At 39.0% G+C, this 25,381-nt stretch overlaps 1 protein-coding gene across 9 annotated transcripts in view; it reads right to left on the reverse strand.

Annotated features, from left to right (window-relative positions):
- Eya4 (EYA transcriptional coactivator and phosphatase 4) overlaps positions 1 to 25,381 on the reverse strand; it is a 259,542-nt gene that overhangs the window by 19,229 nt on the left and 214,932 nt on the right. For all 9 annotated transcript variants that reach the window (XM_013147997.3, XM_013148006.2, XM_013148007.2 and 6 more), the window contains 3 exons: positions 17,169 to 17,305; positions 15,265 to 15,348; positions 564 to 653 (listed from right to left, as the gene is read on the reverse strand). In XM_013147997.3, coding sequence (XP_013003451.1) covers positions 564 to 653; positions 15,265 to 15,348; positions 17,169 to 17,305 — 311 coding nt within the window. The remainder of the gene's footprint in view (positions 1 to 563; positions 654 to 15,264; positions 15,349 to 17,168; positions 17,306 to 25,381) is intronic.

The following is a 25,381-nucleotide window of genomic DNA, read 5'->3' on the forward strand; positions in this document are numbered from 1 at the left end:
ATGTAAAGAGATAAGACTGAGAAAAAAGAAAATAAATTCTTTCAAATTCATCAGAAGTGCTACATAAATACTTCTCACAGTGTTTTATGTAAAAGGAGAGGAAGTGAAGAAGGGTGACGCTGCCTGAAGACAGGTTCCCGACTATCTTCAAAATTCTGTAGCCCACACTGTGGCCAGGGAGAGTCCCTGTGAACTTTGTCAGTGAGTAAGCTAGAACGTGTCCTGGCTAGCAACCTGGGAATTCCGATTCCAAGGTGCCAAAGGGATCAGGGTTGTGACACTGAAGGATCCAGGACCACAGTCTCATCCTGGACAGCAAAGCTGACCATCTCCTCTTCTCAGATATTTTTGTTCTTCATCATTTGCAGCACACATACACTACTCCAGAAAACAACTGTGCTTTTTCTTTATATGAGTAAACATGCTTATTTCCTCTGGATAAGAAGTTTATAGTTTGAGCCCAGTTTCTATCTGCCAGTTTTTTCACCATTATTTTGATACATGGCACCGTCTAAGGCATTCTAGTGTTGGAAACAACTACTTCTACCTTTTCAACTTCTTACCTCTAAATCATTAAAAAACAAATGTGTATCAGCAAGATTAAAAATCATTTCCTCCATTCGGAGTCCAAGGGTTACAGCCATGGGGGGATCCTGAAAAGACAACACACATATGATGAGATCAAGTCCCACAACCACAATTATTAGTATGCAAAATATTTGAAGCAACTTTTGCGTAAGGCATAGGGAGAAGATACTTCGTGGGACTGTTACTGAGGATTCAACAAATATTTAGAAGGAGGGAGAATAAAAAGAGGTTAATGTTTGCATAAAAATAGGAGGCAAAATTTCCAAAATATAATAAACTATTACAATAGGATGACTACAGCTAAAATATATATTAGGTAGAAGAAATTATTTTAAGTATCTCCAACAGAGAAAAATAATAAATGTTTGAGATAACACATATGTTAAATTCCAGTTTGACAATTGTAAATTACATACATATATGGAAATACGTGAAGTATCTCCAAAGTATATACATTATGTATGAATTGAAAACTTTAAAAAGAGAAGATATTTTAAGAAGATTTTCCTGTTATCCTAAAAAAAGTGCATTTCCAAAAGACTGATGGGGTATTACAATGATACACGCATACTCATGACTATGTAAGAACAATTTGTATGCCAAATCTTGGAAACAGGCTATATGCCCATCAACAGATAATAAATAAAATGCAATATTTCTACACAGTGGAGTACTATTTTACCATAAAGTAGGAGAAACTGAGGCATTTATAGTTAAATGAATGCACCTTTTATTTTGGCAGAGGAGAGGATTGAGACAAAGTCTTGCTATGAAGTTCAGCCTGGCCTTGAATGCAAAATAAAAGATAGTGATAAGGAGTAGGAAGACTTTTTTCAAATGGAAAAAAGGAAAAGAAAAGGAGGAAGGATTAAAAGAAGAACTGAAGAAAGGGGGAAATAGAGCTTTTTCAAATTAAAGGGCATCAAGAGTTGGAGCAAGGAGGGATGAGAGGGAAACGGAAAAAAAGAATAATGATGCACTATGTACATGGACAAACTCCAGATTATTGATGTCATTGTTTTGCACTTTGAGCACACTCCAGTCAAAAATGCACTACAATAAAAATAAAAAACCAGTGTAAGGTTCAGAAGTGCAGAATTTTGGAGGACAGGGAGAAAGAAAGGTTGAAACACAGGCAGATACATCTGTGAGTTTATGGGAATTTACACATCAGCAGAGACAACTCGGGACACATTCTGATCTAAAGCTGTATGTCCATGAGAAGGAGTAGTAGTAGAAAGCCAGTCAGTTCATATAACAGAGTTCAAACATACTGCATGGAAAATCTTTTGGAGAAAGGTGTTTGGTTAAAGTACTACAGAATAGAACAAATTTGCTAAAAGAGGAACACATTTCACTTTCAAAATGGTGATGAGAATTAGAATACAAAGAAAAATTAAGTCAGTGGATATTTGTAGGAGTTGAGAAGAGAATATTATAGTAAGATGGAAAGAAAAAGACTGCAAATGCCTTGCAAGTGTGTGGTCGTGAGTTCGATCCCTGGTACCGATAAAAGAGAAAAAGCAAAAAAAAAAAAAAAGTAAATGAAGGCACAGTCACTGCTAACCACGGACTACATTTTAATCGACAGATGTCTCTGTCTTAGTCTTATGTGTACAGTTTGATCTAAATTACACTTGTTTAGAGAAGAACAGGGAAAGATGAAAGATAACTCAAAGGCAATTCATTCATTTAGTAACAGACAGGAAAAAGTATATACTTATAGAAAGTAAAAGGGGTTAGGGAACAGTGAAAATGATTTTGTTTTCAGAAACCAAGATCTTAAACAGCAGTCAGGAGTTGAGAATCAGGACCAGAATTTTTATTTTACCAAGATCAACAACAGCTGGAAGCGTGGAATGAAGAGATACAAAACTCTGAAAGGCGATGAGACTTTAAAGACAGGATGAAGACCTAATCTATGCACAAAATTGTGTTGCATGATTGCTAAAGAGGAAGGGCCACCAGTGTGACTCTGAAGCACAGGTCACAGAAAACCTGGGAGGGACAAACCCTTCGACTCTGAGACCAGATGGATGTCAGCAGGGAAAAGAACATGGTTTTGAACAAGGATGGCACGGCTAGCAGGACGCCATTGGTTTTGGCTGAGAAGTTACTGTGAAGGACAACGGAAGGTGATTTAGGTGGAATGCTTTGGCCAGGAACCAGATTGGTGGGATCTGAGAGGAGAGAAAGCAAATGGAACTTTCAACACCAACAAGTGGCATCTGAGGAAATGTATGTAAACTTGGGAAAATGTAATACTAACTTATTTTGAGTTTACGATACAAACAGGCAACCTGTGTCTGTCCCAAAGATACCCATCTGTATCCACATCTTAATTCCATTTGCAAGTAGCAGGCCCTCCACATTCTATATCTACCCACAGCAACACATTTTATTCTTGTATTTCCTCACATGCTTTGAGGGAGAAACTCTAGAGCAGTGGTGGCAAACCCACAGCACGAGTGTTTTCGTTTTTCTTTTAAGATATCAATGTGTGAGTTTTCTTCTAGAAACTACAGTATTCATGTTTAATTGCAGTGTTGGCACTCTGTGATGACTAAGTGGGTTTTGGGCTGCATTTTGGGCACCGGCCTGTAAAAGGGTCATCATCACTGCTCTGGAGTGTGTGTGGATTGGGGCTGTCATTCCCTTACTCCACAGCCATTACAACACGGAAAACAGAACCTGCATGCTGAAAAGTAGAGACTGAGTGCTACTGGGATTTTGACATGTAGAGGAGAAAGCTAAGATGTGATGTGGGACAGAGGGCAGTGATACTATGTCTCCTTAGCAGGGGCTTGGGGGAAGATTTTTGCAGCTCGTAAGTCTCCTTTATTAGAAGTGACTGTCCACTGGTCACATGCCCAGTGGTGTCCTGGTTCTGTGCTCTCCAGCCAGTTTGGTTCTACCCCCAGATACTTGTCTTCAAGCAACAGGACTGCTTGAACAACACAGCCGCAGACCAAACTTTTATCCAGGAAATGTATATTTAAAGAGAGGGAAAAGTGTGACATGCTTCTTTTTGGTCTCAAAGAATTTCAGAACTCAAGATCCCTTGTTCTTTTTTTTCCTTCAGTACTAGGGATTGAATGCAGGGCCTCAGGCATGCTAGGTAAACGTGCTACCGCTGAGCAACATCTACAGCCTCCAAGTACACTGTCCGTTCTCTTTCTTTCTTTCTTTCTTTTTCTTTCTCTTTCTTTCTCTTTCTTTTTCTGAAAGAAAATCAGAAATCTGCATACAAATGTTAAGATATACACATTTTGCTATGTGCAGTGGTGTATCTTTGTAATTTCAGCACTTGGGAGGCTGAAACAGCAGTGCAGTGAGTTGGGCCAGCCTGGACTACAGTTCAAGTGAGTTAGCCTGAACTTCATAGCTAGTCTCTGTCTGTCTCTCTCACTTTTTTTTTTTTTTTTTTTTTTTGGAGGGGAGATGGGTACTGAATAGGTGATAAGTAGAGAACACAGAAAACTTGTAAATATTCTGCCTAATCATAAACTCCGTAACAAAAAAATCTACAGAAATATCAGGAAAAATCAAATGTAATTACAGCATGAAAACATGTAATTCCATTAGTGACGCTTTCTGCTTTTGAGGAATGTTCACTGATTTGAGACAATAAAACCAAGTCCCATGCTACACTGTTCTGTGTCTGATGATTCCTGCCTTAAAGATACCTACTTCAGATGTGGGTGCAGAAATACTTTACTTTAAACTTTTCCTTTTGAAGCACAGGTTGGTTAAACTCTTACCCTATGAGTTGCCATTTCCTCCCCTTTGTACATTTTCAGTAAAATTATTAAATTGTTCATGTTCATTCTGCACATTCTTTGCATTTATGGATCAGATTTACAGGGGTGGTGAAGACATACCATTCCTATTTGATTTTTATCTCCATCAATTCCATGCTTGACCGTATAATGCTTTATACTACCCAAACAGTGATAGGAAAACCCATGAAGAATGCATTTGGGGTGTCTGATAAGCATGAAAACATATGCAAACTTTTTTTCTTTAAAGTGCAAGAATCCTGTCTCAAGCGCAGCGTTCGCATGATGGGAACTGTGTGGCGGCCGTCCCTTGGAATGCAGCCCCATGGCACTGGGAGGGCTGTCGGCTCGTTTTTGACAAGTTGTGGTGATTCCACATCACACATTGCTACTGCAGCCAGGACTTAGTAAGCCTTCTGGCAAAACACCATTTAGTAACTGGGAAAGTTTAGGTTTGAGCTTTGTTGGGATTGAGGGTACTTAGCTTCCATTTACTAAGGTTTCCAGAATTCAAGATTGTTGAAAAGGAAGTTCCACAGAGATGGGCTTAGGACAGTTATGATCACAGTCAAAGAAAACTGTGCCATAGGAGGTGGTGACCCTGATTCCCACAGAATGTCTGGTGAGGCCTTATGTTAACTACCTCATTTCACTGTGTGCTGCTCTGACTTATCAACGTCCTAGGGCACCTCCGTGTAAGGAAGCAGAATGTGGTGCTGCATTTTTGCAGCTAAAACACCCACAGACAGTGGGCGAGGCCTCTGCAATGTCCTGAGACACTGGGCGCCCTCTGCCTTGCCAGGCTGGGAGCTGCTGCCAGTGCCTGCAGTTGTAGTGTTTTATCAGGCATTTGAGAGGGAAACGCACTTTTGGATGGAGCCCAGGTCTTATACAGAGATGTTTGCTCATTTTCATTAGATGTTTATAGAATCACAGGCACCTTATGAATCAACCGTCGCTTTTTTTTTTCCATTTTACTGGAGTGAGTGTTGAGTTTAGGATCTAAATATGAAGTGATAGTAAAAACTTGTATAATAGGGGGAAAGTGGGATAATAAAGGCACTAGCCAGGTTTTGTGGAAGTTCTGATGCATATTATAGTGTATTATAGTTCCAAAAGGATTCAAAGTGTCTGCAACAGAGTTTAATACGGAGTAAACTGAACATCTGCCAATTTATTTTGTGTACAGCTCTATCAAAATACTGAAACTATTCCCACGACATTTGATTGAATGTGGAAAGGAAAGGAAGAGGGAGAGAGGAGAGAGGGAGGGAGGGAGGAAGGGAGACAGAAAGAGAGAAAGGGAGGGAGGTAAAGAGGGAGGGACAGAGACACAGAAAAAATAAATAGCCTCTTGCCCTTAAATATGTGATTCTAAGCCAGATGTTACCAGTGTACAACCAAGTCGGGATCAAGTACGGCGCTTCTCTAAATCAAAATACTAACGCCTATTAGCTGTGTTAGCACAGAGCATAAATTGGAGCCAGACTGTCTGTCTATGCGCCTCTGCCCTGCACTGGGCCATCCACTGGAATTCCTCCTCTAGGGACACACTGTAAAAATATCTCAGGAGAGGCAGCAATTATGTATTTTTAAAGAAATGGAGGATTTTTTTAAAGGCTCCAAGCTCTTAGAACAACTTATTCCTCTGGGACCTGAAGCACATTTGGAGACACGTGCCAAGAGGGACAGAAGATACACGGACACATCACAGAAGGCAGACCAACGGGCTCCAAAAGCCAAGGTGCAAATCATTCCTGGACTTCTTACCATGCATGACCTTTCTTAATCAGAAGGAAGAGATGAAATAAAATTCAGTTGCAATTCAGAAGGGAAATTTTGCAAATGAGATTCCTGTGATGAACAGGTAAGGGACTTAAATGCTGAATTACAGAATGACTTTGGGAATACTTCTGTGTCAGATATTGATTAAGTACCTATTACATGTTAGACATGTACAAATTCCATGCAGAGAGCAGCAAACCAAGAAGGCAGAGACCCTGCTCTTATGGGGTTTAAACCCAAAGTAGGTGAGATGTGTAACAAACAAAGCAAAACAAAGTAAATACAAGCACTGCAGGTGATGGTAAGGCTGAGGGCCAAAGGAATGTAGACAGACTTGCAGACAGCGGTGGGGCTGAGAAATCAGGGCGAATTTCCAGACAGTGCAAAGTAGGCTCTTCCACAGAAGAAGAGAGGCTGGAAGGTGAGGAACCGGTCACACACAGATGAGCTGTGAGGAAGCACACAGAGCTGGAGGCGAGAATGTGCTCTGCTCACTACTGTATGAGGAGGAAAGCAGGCAATGTGACCCCAAGCCAGGGAAAAAAAGGGAAGAGGAAGAGAGAGAACAGAGGAGAGGAGAAAAGAGGGGAAGGGAGGAGAGAGGGAAGAAAGTGGAGAGGAGGGGAAAAGAGAGGAGAAGCAGGGAGGAAAAGAGGAGAAAGCATTTTAAAGCAGTGAGTCTTCTTTGCCTATAATCCCAGCACTGCAGAGGCTGAGGCAGGAGAATCTTTGCAAGTTTGAGACCAGCCTGAGCTACAAAGTGAGCTCAGGGCCAACCTAAACTGCACAGCAAGTTCCTGTCTCAAAAAGACAAATAAATTAAAAAATGTTAAAAAAGGACTGAGTCTTCATTTGAGCTCAACAAGCCCAGCCCCAGCAAGACCTGAAATGGACCACCTGCCTCAGCTGCAAAGTGGTTCCTCAGACTCTGAAAGAAATCTCCTGGCAATATGGGATGAACAGAGAAACAGAAACACTCATGGAGGAAAGGGCTCGCAGGGCCTTTGTCACAACAGGAATATGGCAGCAGCTCATGTGTCGGCAGAGGGAAGAATCCAGGTGAGGGGTTTCTTATGGCCTGGTCCACAGCATCACATTAGAGGCCATTCCCGGGGGACACCAGACGGCCTGGAGACAAGCAACCAGGGAGGTGTGGGGAGAGGGCAGGGAAAATGACCCGGATTTCCGGCTGACAGATTTGGTAGTAGAAAGATGAAAAGCTTTTTGGTTAGCTTTAGTCTACCTCGGAAACCAGAGAGGACATTTGTGCTGAACTGGAGAGGGCTTTGAGAATGGGAAGGAGCAGCGGGTATGCAACTGTCAGTGGGAAGAGTGGATTAACCCTGCAACACTACACGTGTGGCCCTGGCAGCTTCCAAGACACAGGTAAATCAGAGGGGGGTTTGCAAGGTGATTCCGGTGGAGAAACAAGCAGTAAGAATGCGTGGGCTTTAGGCCAAAGAGAGGTCACAGCGATGCACCAAGACTCCCCACTGGCAGGGTGACCTCTGAGGCACAGGCTTCTCCTGAGAAAGACCTGTGCAGATTTGAGACCACTGACTGCCCAGGCCGCACCCCACTGCCCACAGCATTCAGATGCTCTGAGAAGTGAGGAAGCAGCAGCTACCTCAAAGCTCTGCAGAGACTGCAGCATTCACACAAGACTGAGAAAGTAGGAACTGGTGACACTGCTGCTCAAAGCGCTGGCCACAGCGCAGCAGGCAGCAGACGGGAGAATCAGATGCTACCTCAGAGCCACCAAATCAGAATCCAAAGCTTAAGGAGGACGACGCATGACAGTAGTTTGGAAGCCCTGGTCTTAAAAGCCTCGCCATACACTTGTTAATGAAGCCCAGAGCATGGTGGCTGCACAGTTTCTTGGTAAGTAGATTTCTCTGGAGTAATTTAAACTTATGAATAAGAGAATATTTCCTCACTGTCACCTTCACCTGCAGACTTCACTTTAGGGACCAAATGACTTGTGTTGTTGTCTTTTTCATCATGTAGCCCGCCACTTACTGATAAAGATAAAAAAATTGAGCTTAATTTTGTTCTGGATTAAGACAATTTGTTCACAGCCCACATGTTTGAAGTGAGCACCATATTTTCAATGGGATGGTTGTCATTAGTAAGTAAGTAGTCAGTAGCCAGGAAGAGGTTCATTACCCAATGCACTTACCACTCTTAGCTTCTAGGGTCCCATGAGGTGAAAATTCAATGAATAAAACACACCCAAAGTATTGTATTGTATTGTATTGCTAAAGTGATGGTGGAATAAATATTCTCCATGAGAATTAGAGCAGTGACGCATAGCCATTGGAGAGCACAACACTTGGATGTAAAAAAAAAAAAGGTGGGGGGATCACATAGGTGAGACTGACCATAGGAGGATGAGCTAGAAAGCACAGATGAGACAAACACCAAGCCACACAGTGGAAAGGCAGTATGGCAAGCCAGGCAGCCTCGGGACTCAGGAAAAAGTGTGCTGGAACCTGGGAAGAAGACTTTAAGTGGACAGGTGACACAGGGATTTCAGGAACAGAGGTTTGAAGAGGATTAAGTATTTTAAAGGAAGTCCCTGATGTAATCCTTCACCACCCCAAGATGTGAGTGACCATAAACTGGATCAACTGAACCTCACTGGAGGTCATATAGGTGGCACAAGGCAGATGCAGAAATTGGACACAGACCTGTTCTGCCTCCAAAGCCCAAAATCCTCTACTATGGGCTCTGGAGAAGGAACAGGCACACAGTAAACTGTATCATGTGGGTTGCCTGCGCATCACGATTCCAACACCTGATTAATTATAATCACTTCCTATTAAATCACAGTTATTATTTATCTTCATGAGTCTATTATTTAAAATCTAGCCAGTGCTATGTAAGAAGTTTATTTATGTGTGTGTAGGATAATGCAAGTACATATTAATGAGCATACTTTTTTCTAAGCACTGCTCTTCTATAAGATGACTAAACTGAGTAAGTAGTTTTGGAAGCTTGAATTTCGATTACACATACAAAGCAACTGTTCACTTTTGCTTCAGTCTTTTCTCTGACTTGGACTATTTCCATGGTATCCTTATGTGGAGTAACTTCAGAAAATCATGGTTTCATCGCACATGATGCATTGATGCTCCAAAATAAATCAAATCCCTAAAGCACAATTTATTTAGTTCTCTTCACCTCCTCCATCCCCTGAAAAGGAATTACTGCAACTTATGTAAAGCAATATATACAATTAATCAGGGAATTGGAGTAATCTTCATAAACTCTAACAGATGATGGATGATTCCTGGCCTACATCATGTCAAATTCACACTCCTATTTTAGACTTTTGCAGCGATGAAAACTGTACGTGCCAACTGGTGCTCAGCTGCAGAACCCATCAGCAGCCTCCCAGGCAGCACAGCACAAATGCTGATGTCCTTCCCTGGCCACCACGGTGAGTAATCAGGACTAGCTCTGCTGGCAAGAGGGAGTGCGGTTGATGGAACGGACTCAGAAGTGATAACACAGTAGAAAGATCCTTGGAAAATTCACATTATGCACAAAGAGAAAGATAATTTTCCCAAAGCTTTGTAAAAATGAATACACAAAAGTTAGGTGCACAAGGCAATCTGTGACTACAGTGGTGTTCTTAAATTGTTGTGTGATGTGACTTTTGTGTTTATGGCTTATGGGAAAAAACTTGAGAGCAGAAAATAAACAAGACTAAGACCAGGTCAGAGAAAGATGAGTACCAGCTAGCTGTGCCACTCCCAAGACATGGAATATGGTCTCAGTGACACAGGGTGATTCTGAAAGCCAGGGGAAAATGACTTCTCTTCGGCCCCTCTAGGCACAGGCTGTGCTTCCCACGTCTAGGTCAGCGCTCCCTAACAGGGGTGAAGCCTTACGTCCTGCATCTGGAGGGAGCCTTGGGCTCTGGAAACCCTTCTGTGATGACTGAGACCCATGGAAGAGGGGACCAGGAATGTGGGGGAAACAGGGCTTCCAATTCCCTGATCTCTCCCACCTGGAACATGATTTGTATAAACATACTCTGTGGGATATATTTTGTGCATAAAGAATTCACTGCCCTGAAAAAAATCAGTTATTTCAAAATGCTATGCTCTAAAACTGCACATGCTGGAATAAGGCTGAGCTAAGAAGACATGTAATCATTTCAAGCAGTGACAACCTTTAACACAAAAGTCTTTCCCCATTTCCAGAAATAATGGCCTTGGCCACTTTAGTTGCAGCAGTGAAAACTCCTAAATTGTCAACTACTTGCCAGAACACCCTCGCTTCCATGAATCATCCAAACCATTATTTAAGACACTTTTCTTTTATTTTTAATTTTTTTGAGACAGAGTTTTACTATGCAATTCAGGTTGGTCTCAAACTCATAGCAATCCTCCCGCCTCAGCTTCCCAAGTGCACCACCACACCAGCTACTGAAGACTTCAGGAAACGGTGATTAAATGTGATAACAGAAGATTAAGACATGTACTAGATGACCATAAAATGTCATTTTATGAAATGTCACTTTATGTCATTTCTCAAATTAATTTGAACATGGCCTTTCCTTGAGACTACTAATGAACGTGCCCAGAATTAGTATTTCCAAGAAAAATGATCCCCCCCCTCCACGAAAAAATATTCTAGTTGTTCTAAAAATGTAGTCCAGGACTATCAGTTATGGGGAAATTTGTTTCAAATGCAACTTTTGGGCCCTATTCCAGACCTCTTAAATCAGAAACTCTGTGGGCTCTGCAGGTTACTGACACTCAAAGGAAAAGTCAAGAAGCTCCCCAGTCCAAGCCATGAGTGTTTTACGTACAGTAAGTAGCTCCTGAATGGTTAACTGGGTCCACTCAATCTCCCCTTAGCAGACAGTTAAAAGCCATCATGTCCTATCTCTGCCTGAAACCCTCCAACAGTTTCCATGGTAACTAGAGAATGCCCAAATACCTTATCATAAAGGACAAAGCACTCCCCCAACCTGACCTCACCCACCTTTGTTCTTATCTTGCACGAGGCTCCCCCTTATCTACCACTTTCTGGCCACAGTAGGCTCCACATTCTGGAAATACTGTCTCAAGGGCCTTCTGTAACCCTTGCAGAAGTCTTTCCATTCTCCCTCATCCTGCACGGGTTGTTCCTTAACCCAGGTTTTGGTTCCAGTGTCACTTCCTCAGTCTCATTGCTCTGGTCCTTCTCTCTAAAACCCAGCTTTATTGTCTTGATAGCAGTTATTGTTACCTGCAATGAGTTTGCTTATCAATTCCATGAATGTTGGTGTTAATAAATATTGCCTGAATGAATAGAACCTATCTATGGAATCCAGCTCCTAGCTCACCATTTTCACATATAGTTTGTGTGGAGGTTGAGGTCACCCAATGTCCTTTTTGTCATGAATCCTGAGCTGCATGTAGTTTGCAGCTTCACAAGGTGAGCAAGTGTTAACATCTCCTATTTAGCTATTTCTCAATAGGCCAATGCTCCTTCTGAAAGGCAATGCTCATAACCTTAATGGCATTAAGAAAAATGTCAAATGATTAAATGATGTTCAGAAAAAAAGTTAGTAACAATACAATAAACAAGACAATGTAAATAGTTTTATGTAGAGAAATGACTACTTTTATTTTATTGTGAAACTGTAACCGAAAAAATTATATTTAAATTTTGTGAAAATTGCCCTAAGTAAAATCATTGTTTCTTATTATCTATTGTAACGAATCTTCCACCCAGTAACAAGAAGTGGCATGGAGAACATGGGCTCCCAAGAACACTGACCTGGTTTCCAGGATATTTACCTGCACCTGCCACTTGTGATGCTGGTCTACTTACTTAAGCCCTAATGATCCCAGCTTCCTCAGCCAGAAAACTTGTATCACAATAAATGACAGCAAAGTAACTGAAAATTAGACAGGATAGTGTTTGTGAAGGTAACTAATAAGAACTACAACTTATTGATACTAAGTCACAATAAATGCTCTTCTGAGCCCCTTATAGGTGCTCCCTACCCACATTTGCTAATGATACAATGGGCTTATGTCCATTTCACAGACAATGAGGCTCAGGGATTAATACTTTGCCAGAGTTAGAAAACTGTAAGCATCAGAGAGCTAGATTTTCAAATTTAGTTCATCTGATGCAAAGGTTCTTGCCCTTAGTCATCACCCTGAAGCTAATAAAATGCCAAATGTGGGGCAAACTGCATAAAGACCGCAAGCCCGTCTAACAGGACCCTGATTATTTTTGCTTTCTGCACCACCACGAGGGACTGAGTACTGTCTGCCCTACTCTGCTTTGCTGAACATTTCTTCAGTTTTATGTCTCACTGGCAAAATATTTCAGAGTCTTAGAAAAAGATAACTAAAATTACTACAATGCGAAGGAGAACCCACCTGACTGCCTGGATAGGGTCTCACTGCTTGCTGTCACTCCTTTAGGGAATGTCACTTACACGCTGCATCCCTGGTGAGCAATTGCACCACGTACTGTGCTACAGCAGGAAGGGCACGGTTTCTCTACGAGGTAGCACAGTCCAGGGTCTGGGACTCATCTCTGCCACTGACAGTGCAGCTGCGCGCACACTGCATGACCCATGTGATACTTTTCCCCATCTACTTACCAGGAAAAACAACCTACGCCTCATTGCCACTGCTTGGCACATTATGAACAGTAGATAAAACTGAGCTCCATTCTTCCCCTCACTTACTTCCACACTTTTGGTATCCTATGCTGATTTATGCTTCTGGAAGCATGGGCTTAGACCCTGATTTAAATCAAGTTTCTTAGATACCCTTTTACAGTGAAGACACTGACACCTTCACATGAATGCCGCATATCCAGGAGGTCATCTGGGGGGGTGACGAGTTCCTGTGAGTGATGTCTCACTGCAGAGAGAAGCCTAAGAACCCTGCTTTACTCTTACAGCCTCTTTGTGAGTCAACTGAGAAAAGAAGCTTCACTGTTTTACTGTATTTTGACACAAAGAAAGCAAACATATATATAGTGACATGTCTACTGTGCTCTTTACACATTGCCTTGGGTCCAAATGGTCTTATTATTTCTGGAGATCAAAATTCCCACAAAAGGATAAATACTTGAAGTCAGGAAATACGTTTAAAAAACATAATGGCTATCCCTAAAAATGAATTCTAACCCTAATTCAGCACTGGGAAAATCATGGATATTTAGGTGTAGTCCTTAACAGTGACTGTTTTTAAAAGATCTTCATTTGAGATCATGTGCTCAAAGAAGATTATTTATTTTAAATACTGTTCCAAATATGAAAATCAGCTGCCCAAAAATATTGCGGTCAGTTCAACAGGAAGTCCCAGGTGCTCCTGGTAAGCTGGTACTATCTCAGAAGCAACCCTTTGGATTATTATGTGAGAACTTTAGACTACATACTCCATCAGCAATAGAATTTGGGTGTGAGTTCCCCCAATTTATGTTGAGAAATTTCCTTATATCATATAAATGCATTGTAACCATAATCATTTCCAGCACTGTGGTTTGCATATGTGTCCCCAAAGGCCCGGGTGTGAAACGTTAACAGCCTGGCCACCAGCCTGTGGCACCACTGGGAGGGGTAAGACCTGTGAGAGGTGAGGCCTAGGAGCCTGTGGGTGGGATGCAGCCTCAAAGCAAATGCCCTCTTATGGTCTCTCTGTGTTTCCCAGCCACCCGGAGACAAGCAGTTTGCTTTCCACGGGCCCCCTACAAGTGCAATGCATCATCTCAGGCCCAAAGGCAAAGGGCTGAGCAACACAGACCTCTGAACTCTAGCCCAAAGCAAACCTTTCCTTGCCTTAGAAGTTGATTGCCTCAGCTATTCTGTCACAGTGACAGAAAGCTAACTTGCAGTTAGGCTACAGATGAAAGTTTGCATTCTCTCCAAATTTCTATATTGAAATTCTAAATTTCACTGCGATGATAGAGATGGGGCTTTAGAAAGGAATCCAGCCCAGATCATTCATCCTGGGGTTCACATCCTTATGGAAAGGTGCAAGAGCTTGTTTTCTTTCTTTCTGCTCTCTAACCTGCAAAGATGCAGCAAGAAGGTGGCCATCTGTAAACCAGGAAGCAATTGCTCATCGTAGCTGCATCTGCTGACACCTTGGTCTTTTTCTTCCTTGTCTCCACACTGTGACGCATAATGTCCTGCTGTCAAAGTCTGCAGCCTGTTATATTACTGGTTATAACAGTCAATACAGACTAAGGCTACGTGTTTATAAAGTGTGCCCATTATGAAATAGGGCCGACCAATTAATAATTACAAAGTAATGAATGTGTACTTGTTTTAATGCTTTCTTTCCTCATTTCTAAATGATGTACGTGCAGTACACAGATATGGATCACTTCAGAGATATTTATTTTAGATGACGAATACGATAAAGGATCTAAGACTCTTTTCTGTGAATACTGTGGAACAAAATCATTTACATTTCATATCCACTTTAGGACACACATTACCTATGCCAGAAACAACCGTGAAATATAGGAATCCACACTTGGATGCAATTCATCATTATCTGCCTAAAAGACAAAGTTTAACATAACTTCAAAACTACACATTGAGCTGACATGGGCTTCTATTAAAATAATACATTGCAGGAAGACAAGAAACTTCTGTAAGTATGCTGTGTAAAGGAACCAAAGTCAGATACCACTTTGATGACAGTAATCCAAGTAAGGCCAGCACATTCTCAGTTGACTCATTAGGTAATGACACTGATCATTTTGTGGCAGTCTACAGCATACCACGTTACTTCAAATAATCCCTTAAAGTTCTCCCAGTAGGAAAAATTACATGATTTTATACTGTTTTATAATCAATTAATATAAATTTTTCTAAAGTAGTTGCATAAGTGTACAAAACACTTTCTTATGTAGAAAACACAATCACTATAAAGAATGGAAAACAAATTCAATTTATACTTTGCTTTGTAAAATCTTCAGTTACCATTACACAAAAATAAGTTACCTAGAAATAGGTAATTAAGAGGAGATTTGAGTGGAATAAAAAATGGTGAAAAGTATTTTTAAATAGTCCTTGATATTTGAGCAAAATAAATTCCAACAGGATTTCATGGAATACAGCGCTTGGGTTTCTTACCTTGCCATACTTCTGTGCATAAGACCCTGTGAGGAGTGAGTGAAAAACAATGATCGTCTCATCCAAATCCCAGACAAACACACGCTAAAGACAAAAACAAAACAAAACAAAAAGATATCAGAGACTGTCAAATTTAAGGAAACAAAAATACACAGAAAACATCTTTCTCCATTGTTGGATAAGGCGTTGATACCACTTGATATTAAGATTATGCTATTTCATTACGTATTTATTTTTAATTTACCAAATCCAACTATGATAAAGCCTGAGGAAAATAAATAATACAAATGATCATAAATTTACTGTCAGAACTACTGGAGAGATCGAAGTAGAAGGATTGTCAAGAATCAGGCCAGCCTGGGAAATTTAGAGAAAATTTTCCCAAAAAAGGGCTCGAGATGTAGCTCTGTGCAAAGGTGTTGGGTTCCCAATGCCACAAACAGAGAGATAAACAGAAAGATTAACTGATTTACACATAGATAAAATTTAAGAGATATCCTAATTTGAGTAAACTCATACATTTACTTACAGTTATTACCAAAAAAAGAGACATATTCAGACTTTATGTAGGTGTGTGCTTAACTTCTGTACAAAGTTTTATAGTTCATGAAGCCATGACACTTTTAATTTATGCAAACAATTCAATTTAAAAATATTTAAAAGCATCACGAGTTATCCCTACATAGAAATTGTTAAGTGTAGATCTTTGGGTCCGATTAAGCTGATGAATGCATTGCTTGGCCTGAACAGAGCTTGGGAAGATTTCAAATTATTTACCAATTTTCCTGAATTAGATTTCACCAAACTTCAGTTTGTTCGCAACAGTGAACCCAGAGGTCCAGGCATGCTGGCTGACACGCCCAAGTGGAAGCGATGGCAAGGTCCTTGGAGTGGGCTAAGTCTCTGCCCCCACAGCCTGCTGGGCTTCCAATGCTGGTGACTCATTAAATCATCAGCCACCATCATTGAGATACAGGAACTCATCATTCATGCAGAGGCATGACGTCTATTAATTTGCACTAAATCTGAAAATTTAATTATTTTTCCTCAATTGAAATATGTGCTTAAGAGCAGTTTCTCCTAATGCTTTTTCCCCAAGTTTTTATTTTTTATTGGTACATGTGTACAATACATAAAGATCACATTCCTTAGGGGAAGTTGGTAGATGTACACAACACACCTCAGTTCTTTTTGTATTCCCTGTCCCTGTATTCTCTTTCAGTCTTTCCATTTGAGAAAGATCTCCCTTGTTCTTTACCGGTCCTTAGTCCTTTATTTGGGTTGTCATATAAGAGAAATCATGTGATTTTAAACTCGTGTTTGATTTACTTCACTTAACATCCTAATGTGTCATAAAAATCGATCTGCTTAGTGTGGCTGTACCTCAAAAGAGCTCACAAGTAGAAAAAATGCCATATGTTGAAATTTTCACAAATATAACAATTTAACACATATGTCAAAGGAATAACATTTTTTCTATTGTCAGATGACTTTTTCTTTCTTTTCCTTGTGGATTACTTTAATCAAATATAGGGACACACACGTATTTGTCTTTCATTAGTTTTGGACTACCAAATACAGTGTTTTGCAGAAAATTATTTCAAAAACAATAGCTTTATTTTTAGAGTTCCTGCTTATGCTAATTAAGATCCAATATAAAATTGTATCAGGCCTAGAACTTGTAAAGTACCATCACTTTTGAGCTGTTACTATTTTTACGTGTGTCATGATAATGGATGAAATCTGAGTTGTAAAATGCCTAATGACAACGCAGGCTCGTTTGATTCATGATATGTCTTTTTAAATTTAAAAATTATGGAATAAAATGGAAGTGTGAGGTATGGAAAGGACCATTCAATGAAATAAAGCATCATACGGTGTCCCTTAAGAATAGTTAGGCATACCTCCAGGTCACTGTCGGGAGGTGGGGAGGGGTTATTTTTCCGGCCTCTTCCTCGGGACTTTGATCCAGAACTTCTACATGTTCGGTCATCAAGATCTTTGATGGGCGTGGAGGGGCTCTGCACGGTATCAAATTCTCCTACAAGTAACATAACATGTCAATAAGAGCACTTCATCTTTAAATCAGATGTGAGCATCATTTTTAATTTTCTTAGCAAATTATACTAGAAACCTCTTATGAGAAAAATAAAAGATTTATAATTCCAAGCATACAAAATTTTAATTTAGTCAAAAAGTAGTAGGTCACACAAATCCCTTCTAGTTTTATTAGAAGAGCTATTAAGCCAGAATGTCTTTTATACACTACATGGCTTCAACTTCCTATCTATACCCTCATCTACATATTTACATACATTTAGATGTATCCCCACTCCTTCATTGTCATAATTTACCCAGCCTGCAAACTCAAATTCCTAGCCCCACCTCTAAGGAAACTGTGCCCAATTAGTCAAATCCTCACTCATCTTTCCACAAGCTCTTCCTTTCCAGTGGTCACAAGCAGGCTTAACGTCTTTCCTCTTGACTTTGCATTCTACCTCGACACGCTCTGCTGCTCTCTTAGCAGAATGGTGCATACCAGTGCAATGGAAATAAATGTGGTCTATGCATACACAATTATAAGTGATGTGGCAGTCACATTTTAAAAAGTAAAAGAGGCATGTAAAAGTAATTACCATATGTTCATTAGTTCAATATATGTAAAATATCACTTCAACATGTAACCCAAGTAAACATTAGCAGTGATTTGTTTCACATTCTTTTTTTCATACCATGTCTTTGAAATGTTGGGCACATACTAAAGAATTCCACCTATGGGAGTTACATTGTGAGTGCTCAACAGCCACAGGTGGTCTGCAGCTATGGTTCCGGATAGCACAATTATCTCCAATTTATGGCATCTAATTTATCATATCTAGCTTCAGTTTACCAAGGCTCTAATAAAAACACTCATGCAACGTGTCCTCAGATAACTACTGAATTGAAAAATACAAGAGACAGGCTCTGGGCTCATCCTACTGGATCTCTGTGTGTTTGATCCTCTTAAACACCATCTCCTAGGAACCATGCTTTGGTAGCTGATACCCTGCACTACTCTTGCATGTAGGATTACAGCAGTTTTTCTCTGTCTGGGATTCTTGCCCTTCCTTTCTCCATTGTATCAATTGGAATTGAAGAGTTCTATTCTTTGGTCACTATGTTTTGCAAATTCACATAATCTGAGCAAGGAATTATTTCATAGTCCGTGATCCTGTCCAAGATGACCTGTGTGTAAGTACTTACTTCTATGCAGATTACATCTAAAGTTTTACATTTCTTATCTACTTGGTTTCCATTTGTACAATGGATAAGTAAAATTCGGATACATCTAAAGTGTTAGTGATGTACCTTAGTAAGTATAGAATACTGAGCAGTAGCAAACTCTGTGAGGTGTTATTAAGATAAACAGAGGCCAATGTGAAGTAGGGTAGAATAAACAGAAGAGCCAGACATTGCATAATTTCAGATATTTCATTCAATTTCTTCTCTGTAGGGGGAACGGCAGCTACCATTTCGGATTACTGAGGGAAAGCTAGGTTTATATATAATGTGATTTAAATTGTATGTATACAATAAAAATTTCTAGGAGAGTCAGATATCCAACTCTACTGAATTTAAGTTACACATATTTAAAACATTAAGATGTTATGAATATCATGCTCTACTATCAAATTACAGTAAAATAATTCTCAAGGCAGCCAAGCAGAATTAATCTATATAAATAAATCTGAACAAGCTAGGTACACTTAGGCATTATATTTTCTGAAATAGTAATTTTTAGAGCTGAAGTCTTATCATTTCTTTTTTTATGACATTTCATTTTTTATTACATTTCAACGTGTCCTCAGATAACTACTGAATTGAAAAATACAAGAGAGTTGCACAATTATACATGTCAGGACAGGATCAAAACAAAAATTGTCTGTGCTCCAAATACCGTTTGCTCATAAAATACTGTTAGCATAGTCTTTTTTATCATCTGTGTTACAGTAGATAGCACAATAAAGCTTTTTAGTTATGGGTTGAATTTAGTCCCATCCCATAATAAATTACATATCAGCCTATTTGTATAGTCATTAAGGGAGGATTTTTATATCTGAACACATCAACTTTTAAATAAAAGCACACAATTTTTTTTATTTTAAACTATTTCTGAAATCAATTTTTCCTGTTTACTATATCCAGCAAATTGAATGTTCTTACACAAAACTATGATTCAAATTAGCTCTTGCTACTATAGCAAGCTTTTAAAAGTATTTTGGATGGCATTCTATTAAAATTTGTTTTTATTTTCATTATAAATGAATTTCCAGATGTTACATATAACATAGTTTTATTCTTGTACCAGCAAAAAACTGAAAAAACAGAACCTTGCAATACCCCAATCACTGTGATGTGGGGATCTACTTGCAGAAATGACAGGGCTGTTTGAATGTGGGATCCAGCAATTGTCATACTGGTGAATGAATAGATATATGTGTATGTGTGTGTTTGTGTGTGTGTGTGTGTGTGAATGAATGTCTGTGTGTGTAATTTGTTCTGTGTTCTTCAAGATGAGCAAACATTTCTAATGAATTTTAATTTAATAAATGAGCAATGTCTTGACGAATTGTACATGATGCCGAATGTCACAAGATGATAACTGAGCCCATGCTTCTACTCTGTCACTTGCTGTAGGATTGTGGGTGATCATTTTGCAACAGCAAGGTAGGTTAAAGAAGAGAGTTTTGACTACAGAGGGAGAGGAGAAAAACGGGGAGGACTTCCTTACTTCAAATGAGGTTAGGAAGATGTGTAAAATGTGGAAAATAGTGCAAATTTCATAGAAAAGGACTACCCAAATAATGCTAGCAGTGCAAATGATGAACCTGTTTAATGACAATACAATGCCACATTTCTGTGATATTCTCAAAAGAAGGCAAACAGGTGTCACTGGATAGATTTCCTGTTAAAGTTGCACAAAAGGAAAAAGATCCCACTGAGTCAACAGAAAGCAGTGATCCCACCAGTGATAATGAAAGTTTTCTACAGGATGATTTCTCTGTCATCTCTCTCATACCAGTCATTAAGCTTTTCAAAGTTTGGTACAGGTTAATTTGTCTATTGTTCTTTATATTTTGTGTTATCTTTATTATTTTGGATTATATTATAGCACTGTAATCATTTTTTATGAATATTTCTGGGTTATTGAATGAATGTTTCCATTATTTCTTATGAGAAAATTCATTTTGATATACAAGTGTTTTGGATTACAAGCATGTTTCTGGAACAAATTATGGTTGCAAACCAAGGTTTTACTATATACATTCTATATATGTTCATATATATATATATATATATATATATATATATATATATATGACTTACATTGAACTCCAACCCTGTAAATTAGGTCTTTATTACATTATTATCTTTAATAACAAAAAATCCAATGACATGTAGGGCTTAATTAACCTATCAAAATTAATTATCTTGCATTTGGCAATGTTGGTGTGATTCCAGAACTCCTGCTTCAACTCCCAGGCTCTGTTACCTTCCCTAAGCTGCAATTGATCTCCAGATCACAAAAAGGCAGAATCTGTATCTATTTCTACTGATCAAAAGAACTACAGAAGAACAGACAAGAATGGAAGAAAACACTGGCAAACCATACATCAGCAAAGTGTTGTAAATATATTTTTTTTTTGGTCTTTTTCTTATATTACTGTACTATACGAATTTAAGCTACACTGAGTTATGGCCTTATATCTGTTAGAAAGGCCATTATCAAAAAGACAAAAATAACACTGACAATGAGGAGAAGCTAAGGTAACTCCTGCACATTCTTGTTGGCTATGTAAATTAGTATACCCATTATGAAAAACTATATAACAGCTCCTCAAAAAATTAAAAGTAACACTAAGATCTTGTGACCTCACAACTGAATGTATATCTAGGATCTTAGTGTGTCAAAGAGATATCTGAACTGCAATGTTCATTGTAGCCTTATTCATAGTAGGGAACCTAAATGTTCAATGAGAGATAAATAGGTTCAGGAAATAATGGTACCCAGACACAATGGGATACTACTCAGCCTAAAAGAAGTCTTGTCATTTGAACTGGGGGCCATTATGCTAAATGAAATAAAGCTGTAACAGAAAGACAAAATTGCTTGGAATATAAAATGCTTGTCCTCAGAAATAAAAAGTGGAATTATGATTGCTAGTATTTTTAATGCTGGGAAGGAGGATTTAGAAGCCGTTCAAGGATACAAAATGTTAGGATGGATTACTGTACAACATGACTACTATACTAACAACAATCATGTAGTATTTGAAAATTTCTGGGACTATATTTTAAGTATTAATGCTTATTTTAACTCAATGCATGAAGTAGAAGAGCATTCCCATGGAGGCAGATGTGGCTCTGGGCTGCTACAGACATTACCCAGGTGCCACTGTCTGGACCTTCATTCATTCTAGAGGTGTTATCCTTTCTCCTGAAGAAGGGTAAAACCAGGAACTTGAGCTTAACTGGTCATTAAACATTTGTTAACACTATTTATTTTTAATTCTAGTATCCTTGTCAAATTTCACTCAGGTAACTGCAGGAGGACACAGTAATGCCACAGGTGGAGAAAATGTAACTTGGCGAAGTTCTGTGCAGTAGGCTCTCTCCATCTTCACCTTCCTGCGAGTTTCAGGAAATGATTCAGCACTGAGCTTAAGGAAGTTTCGAAAAGGCCACTGTTGTCTATGTAAGATGCTGGCTTTGATGCAGAAAGGAAAATGATTTTAGTAGCCTGTAACTTTTCTGGAGTACTTGCTAAGTTCAATTAGATAATGTACTGTAATGTTCATCAAAGTCTCAAGAGAGAGGATATTATTACAAATTACTAAACCACACTTAAGTTTAAATATATTTAAAATATGAAAAAAAAATGAAGTAATGAAAATATCTTTCATCTTCATGTGTTAATCCATTCACAATCTTTATGAATGTGAATCAAAAATAAAATTTGCCTCTGATAAACTTTATGTTAGAAGCAAAGAAAGATCTCTACAAGGATCATAAACTAAAATGTCTGTTCTTAATCAGCACGGTAGTGTTTCTTTGAATCCACTGTCAAACTACCTAATAAGGTAAAATAAATTACTGAATGCTATTTGCAAATACACCAGTCATTACCAACTGCCCTAGGCATTTCTACATGATTGAATAATTATCCTTTAATCAGTATAGTAATGAATAACTGCTTCTTATAAGTTTTGGGTATTTAGATCCAACTTTATTTCATTAGGTTTATCTCTAAATCAGAGCAACCAGCTGTCTCTTATTGAACATAAGGTATGTTTCTATTTTAAAACTGGAAATCAACAGTGAATGTTCTATGAAAAATTGTGGATCTTAATTGTTAGGTCTCTTCAGTAAGTCTAAAATGCAGAATCAGTTAATGGGAAATTCTTTTCCTGCCCTTGAACTAAATCCATCAGATTTCATCATTAATTTTAAAAAATCCCATAGTTATAAACTTTTTTGCTTTTTGGATACATGCCAGTTCTGAAAAGGCAAAATAAACTTAAAACTACCTGAGGGAAAGGTCTGAGGTCACAGAATTCCTTAAAAAGTCCAGACATATGGGGTTGCTATGAATTTGGTGGACAGAAAATACAGTTACAAATAGAAGGCCTTTATCTTTACATTCAACAGAAAATCTGATGAAACCTGAAAATTATGTCAAATCATATTTGTTGGAATTAGCAACTAGTGGAAGGCTGAAGAAAATGCAGAATTTTGAGAGTGAACATGAGGATACCACATGTGAATGTGTCACTTTCAAAGTCCCCTGCTCGGACCATCTACCTTTCTGCTGCGTTTAGTATTTCAACATGAATAAAACAGCTCTTCTGAATGCTGAGACTTCTTTAGCAAAAGGAACTCAACATGTGGGTCCTTGCTGCAGTGAAACACTCTCTCATGATCATATCAAAAGTAGAGCAAAATCACTCTTGGACAAAAAGTAGAGCAAAATCACTTAGTAGCATATACCACGCATCTGAGCGCACAAATGGTTTCTATACAGGGTAACTCTAGGCTGGTGACTTTGAAAACACCTTTCTGGTTCCATCTGCTGTTTAGTCTATGATACTGTTATGACAAACCCTCCTGTGATTTTTATTTCTCAACAGGTACCCTGCCCTGTTTTCCTCATGTATTTACAGTGGAGAGAAACATTTCATTACATGCTATAAGAATGACAAATATCTCTGTACCTAAAGGACCTCTTGTTAAGTAAGGAGACTCAAATCATTTACTCTTTCAATTAAGGCCAGATCCTCGATGAAATGCAAGTATTGACTCAAAGAGCAGCAGAGCGGCTTTGGAACACGTGATGAAGGGTGAACAAATGAGGGAGATAGGGAGAGCGTAAAATTTAACGGTCCTGAAAAAGATTGCCTTGCTGAATCTTGTAGCCTGGGTGTTTCACTGGCCTGGTCCATCATAGGGTACAAATTCTCAGGAGGTTGAAGCTGGGAAAAAAGTCTAAACAGGAAGCCTTAGAGGGATGAGGACCAGGATTCAAAGTAACCTCTGTGTTCACCGGAGGAAGAACCCGAAAGGAAAGTAACAGTAAAGAAACTGAAATACAGGGACACCAAAGACAAACTACAAAGTCTGATTGAAATCTGTGACTGTTAAAATTTTTAAAAATTTACTATAGTAAAAAGAACATTGCCGTTTACCCCCCCCCCACCCCCTTGGGATATGTCCCCTCTCTTTGAACACCTTTTGTTCCATTATTCTTGTCACTCCCTGAAGAAGTTCTGGAAGTCCTCCTTTGTTGAGTGTCTTTAGTTATGGCTAACTAGGTGTGCTAAATGATCCCAAACCTTAGCCTTCATGGTCATTTTGACTTTGGGAAAGACTCAGAAATTGCAAGTGCATGATGCGGTGACAAGGTGAACTCAGACACACTGGAACACTTTTGTGAGCCTCCTTTTCCATTGGATGGCTCTGGGCAGCTGCACACACCACAGTTTGGGTCACTCCTTATAAAGACACTTATGAAAAAGACTTCCAGAAATGCGTCACAAAGCGACAAGAAGTGTGTAACGGAGCAGGTGTACTCAAAGTGAGGGGAAGTATACAGAGGAGGATTCATGGCAATGTGTCTTTCACTGCAATTTTTATAATTTAAACACGCATTATATTTTTTGGATCAACCTTTGCATAACTTCTATACTACCTTTCCATAGTTAAGGGTGTACAAGGGTCTCCTCTCAACTGTGAGGGATATATTTTAAGATGTTCCATACATGCCTAAATCATGGGATACTGTAGAGCCTCACATTTGCTATGATTTTATCTATATCTTCATACCTACAATAAAGTTTAGTTATGAGTTAGGCAAGGTAAGCAATGACAGTAGCTAAGAATAAAATAGAACAAATCTAACAGTAGCCTGTAATAAAATTACTGAAATTTTTATCATTTATTTGTGGAATTTTCCACTTAATTTTGGGAGGACCAAGTTGGGACCGTGGCTCACGGACCCTGGGAAAGGGGAAATGTAGATAAGGGAGTAACACTGTGTTTCTGCAGAGAGAAATAAAAATAACCATTGTTAACACTTCGACAAGTAACAATATATGCATAACGTATCTATTGCTTAAAAAAGTGATTTTAGGGGCTGAGGAAATAGATCAAGACCTGGCAAGCCCAAGGTCCTGAATTCAAATTCCAGTACCAAAAAACAAAAGCAAAAACACAAACAAAAATAAGACTTTATTGTTTCTCTTTAATATTCAAATTAGTCTACTTGTTAATATTTGCTACATGACGTAGCATGTCCCCTTTCTTACGACTCACCACCATTATATATATTTGCTTGATCTTTGCCTTGCTTGTTACAGGAAGCCAAAAGTATGCAGAGAGTTCATTCGTGAATGAAATGAGTGTCTAGCACAATGCCGGGATTCAGCAGGCACTCAACAAATAACTATTTAGTAACTGAATCACTGTGCCCGTACTTGTCCAGTTAGAAAGAATTCACAGTATTGTGACCATGCTTCCCTATGTTCTTTTCCTTCCAGAGCTGGATCAAAAGCACAGATAAGCTTGGATCCTGCAAATGACT

This window comes from Cavia porcellus, unplaced genomic scaffold (genome assembly GCF_034190915.1).
Source record: "Cavia porcellus strain 051 isolate PalLab524CR breed Dunkin Hartley unplaced genomic scaffold, mCavPor4.1 scaffold_22, whole genome shotgun sequence".
Lineage (NCBI taxonomy): Eukaryota > Metazoa > Chordata > Mammalia > Rodentia > Caviidae > Cavia > Cavia porcellus.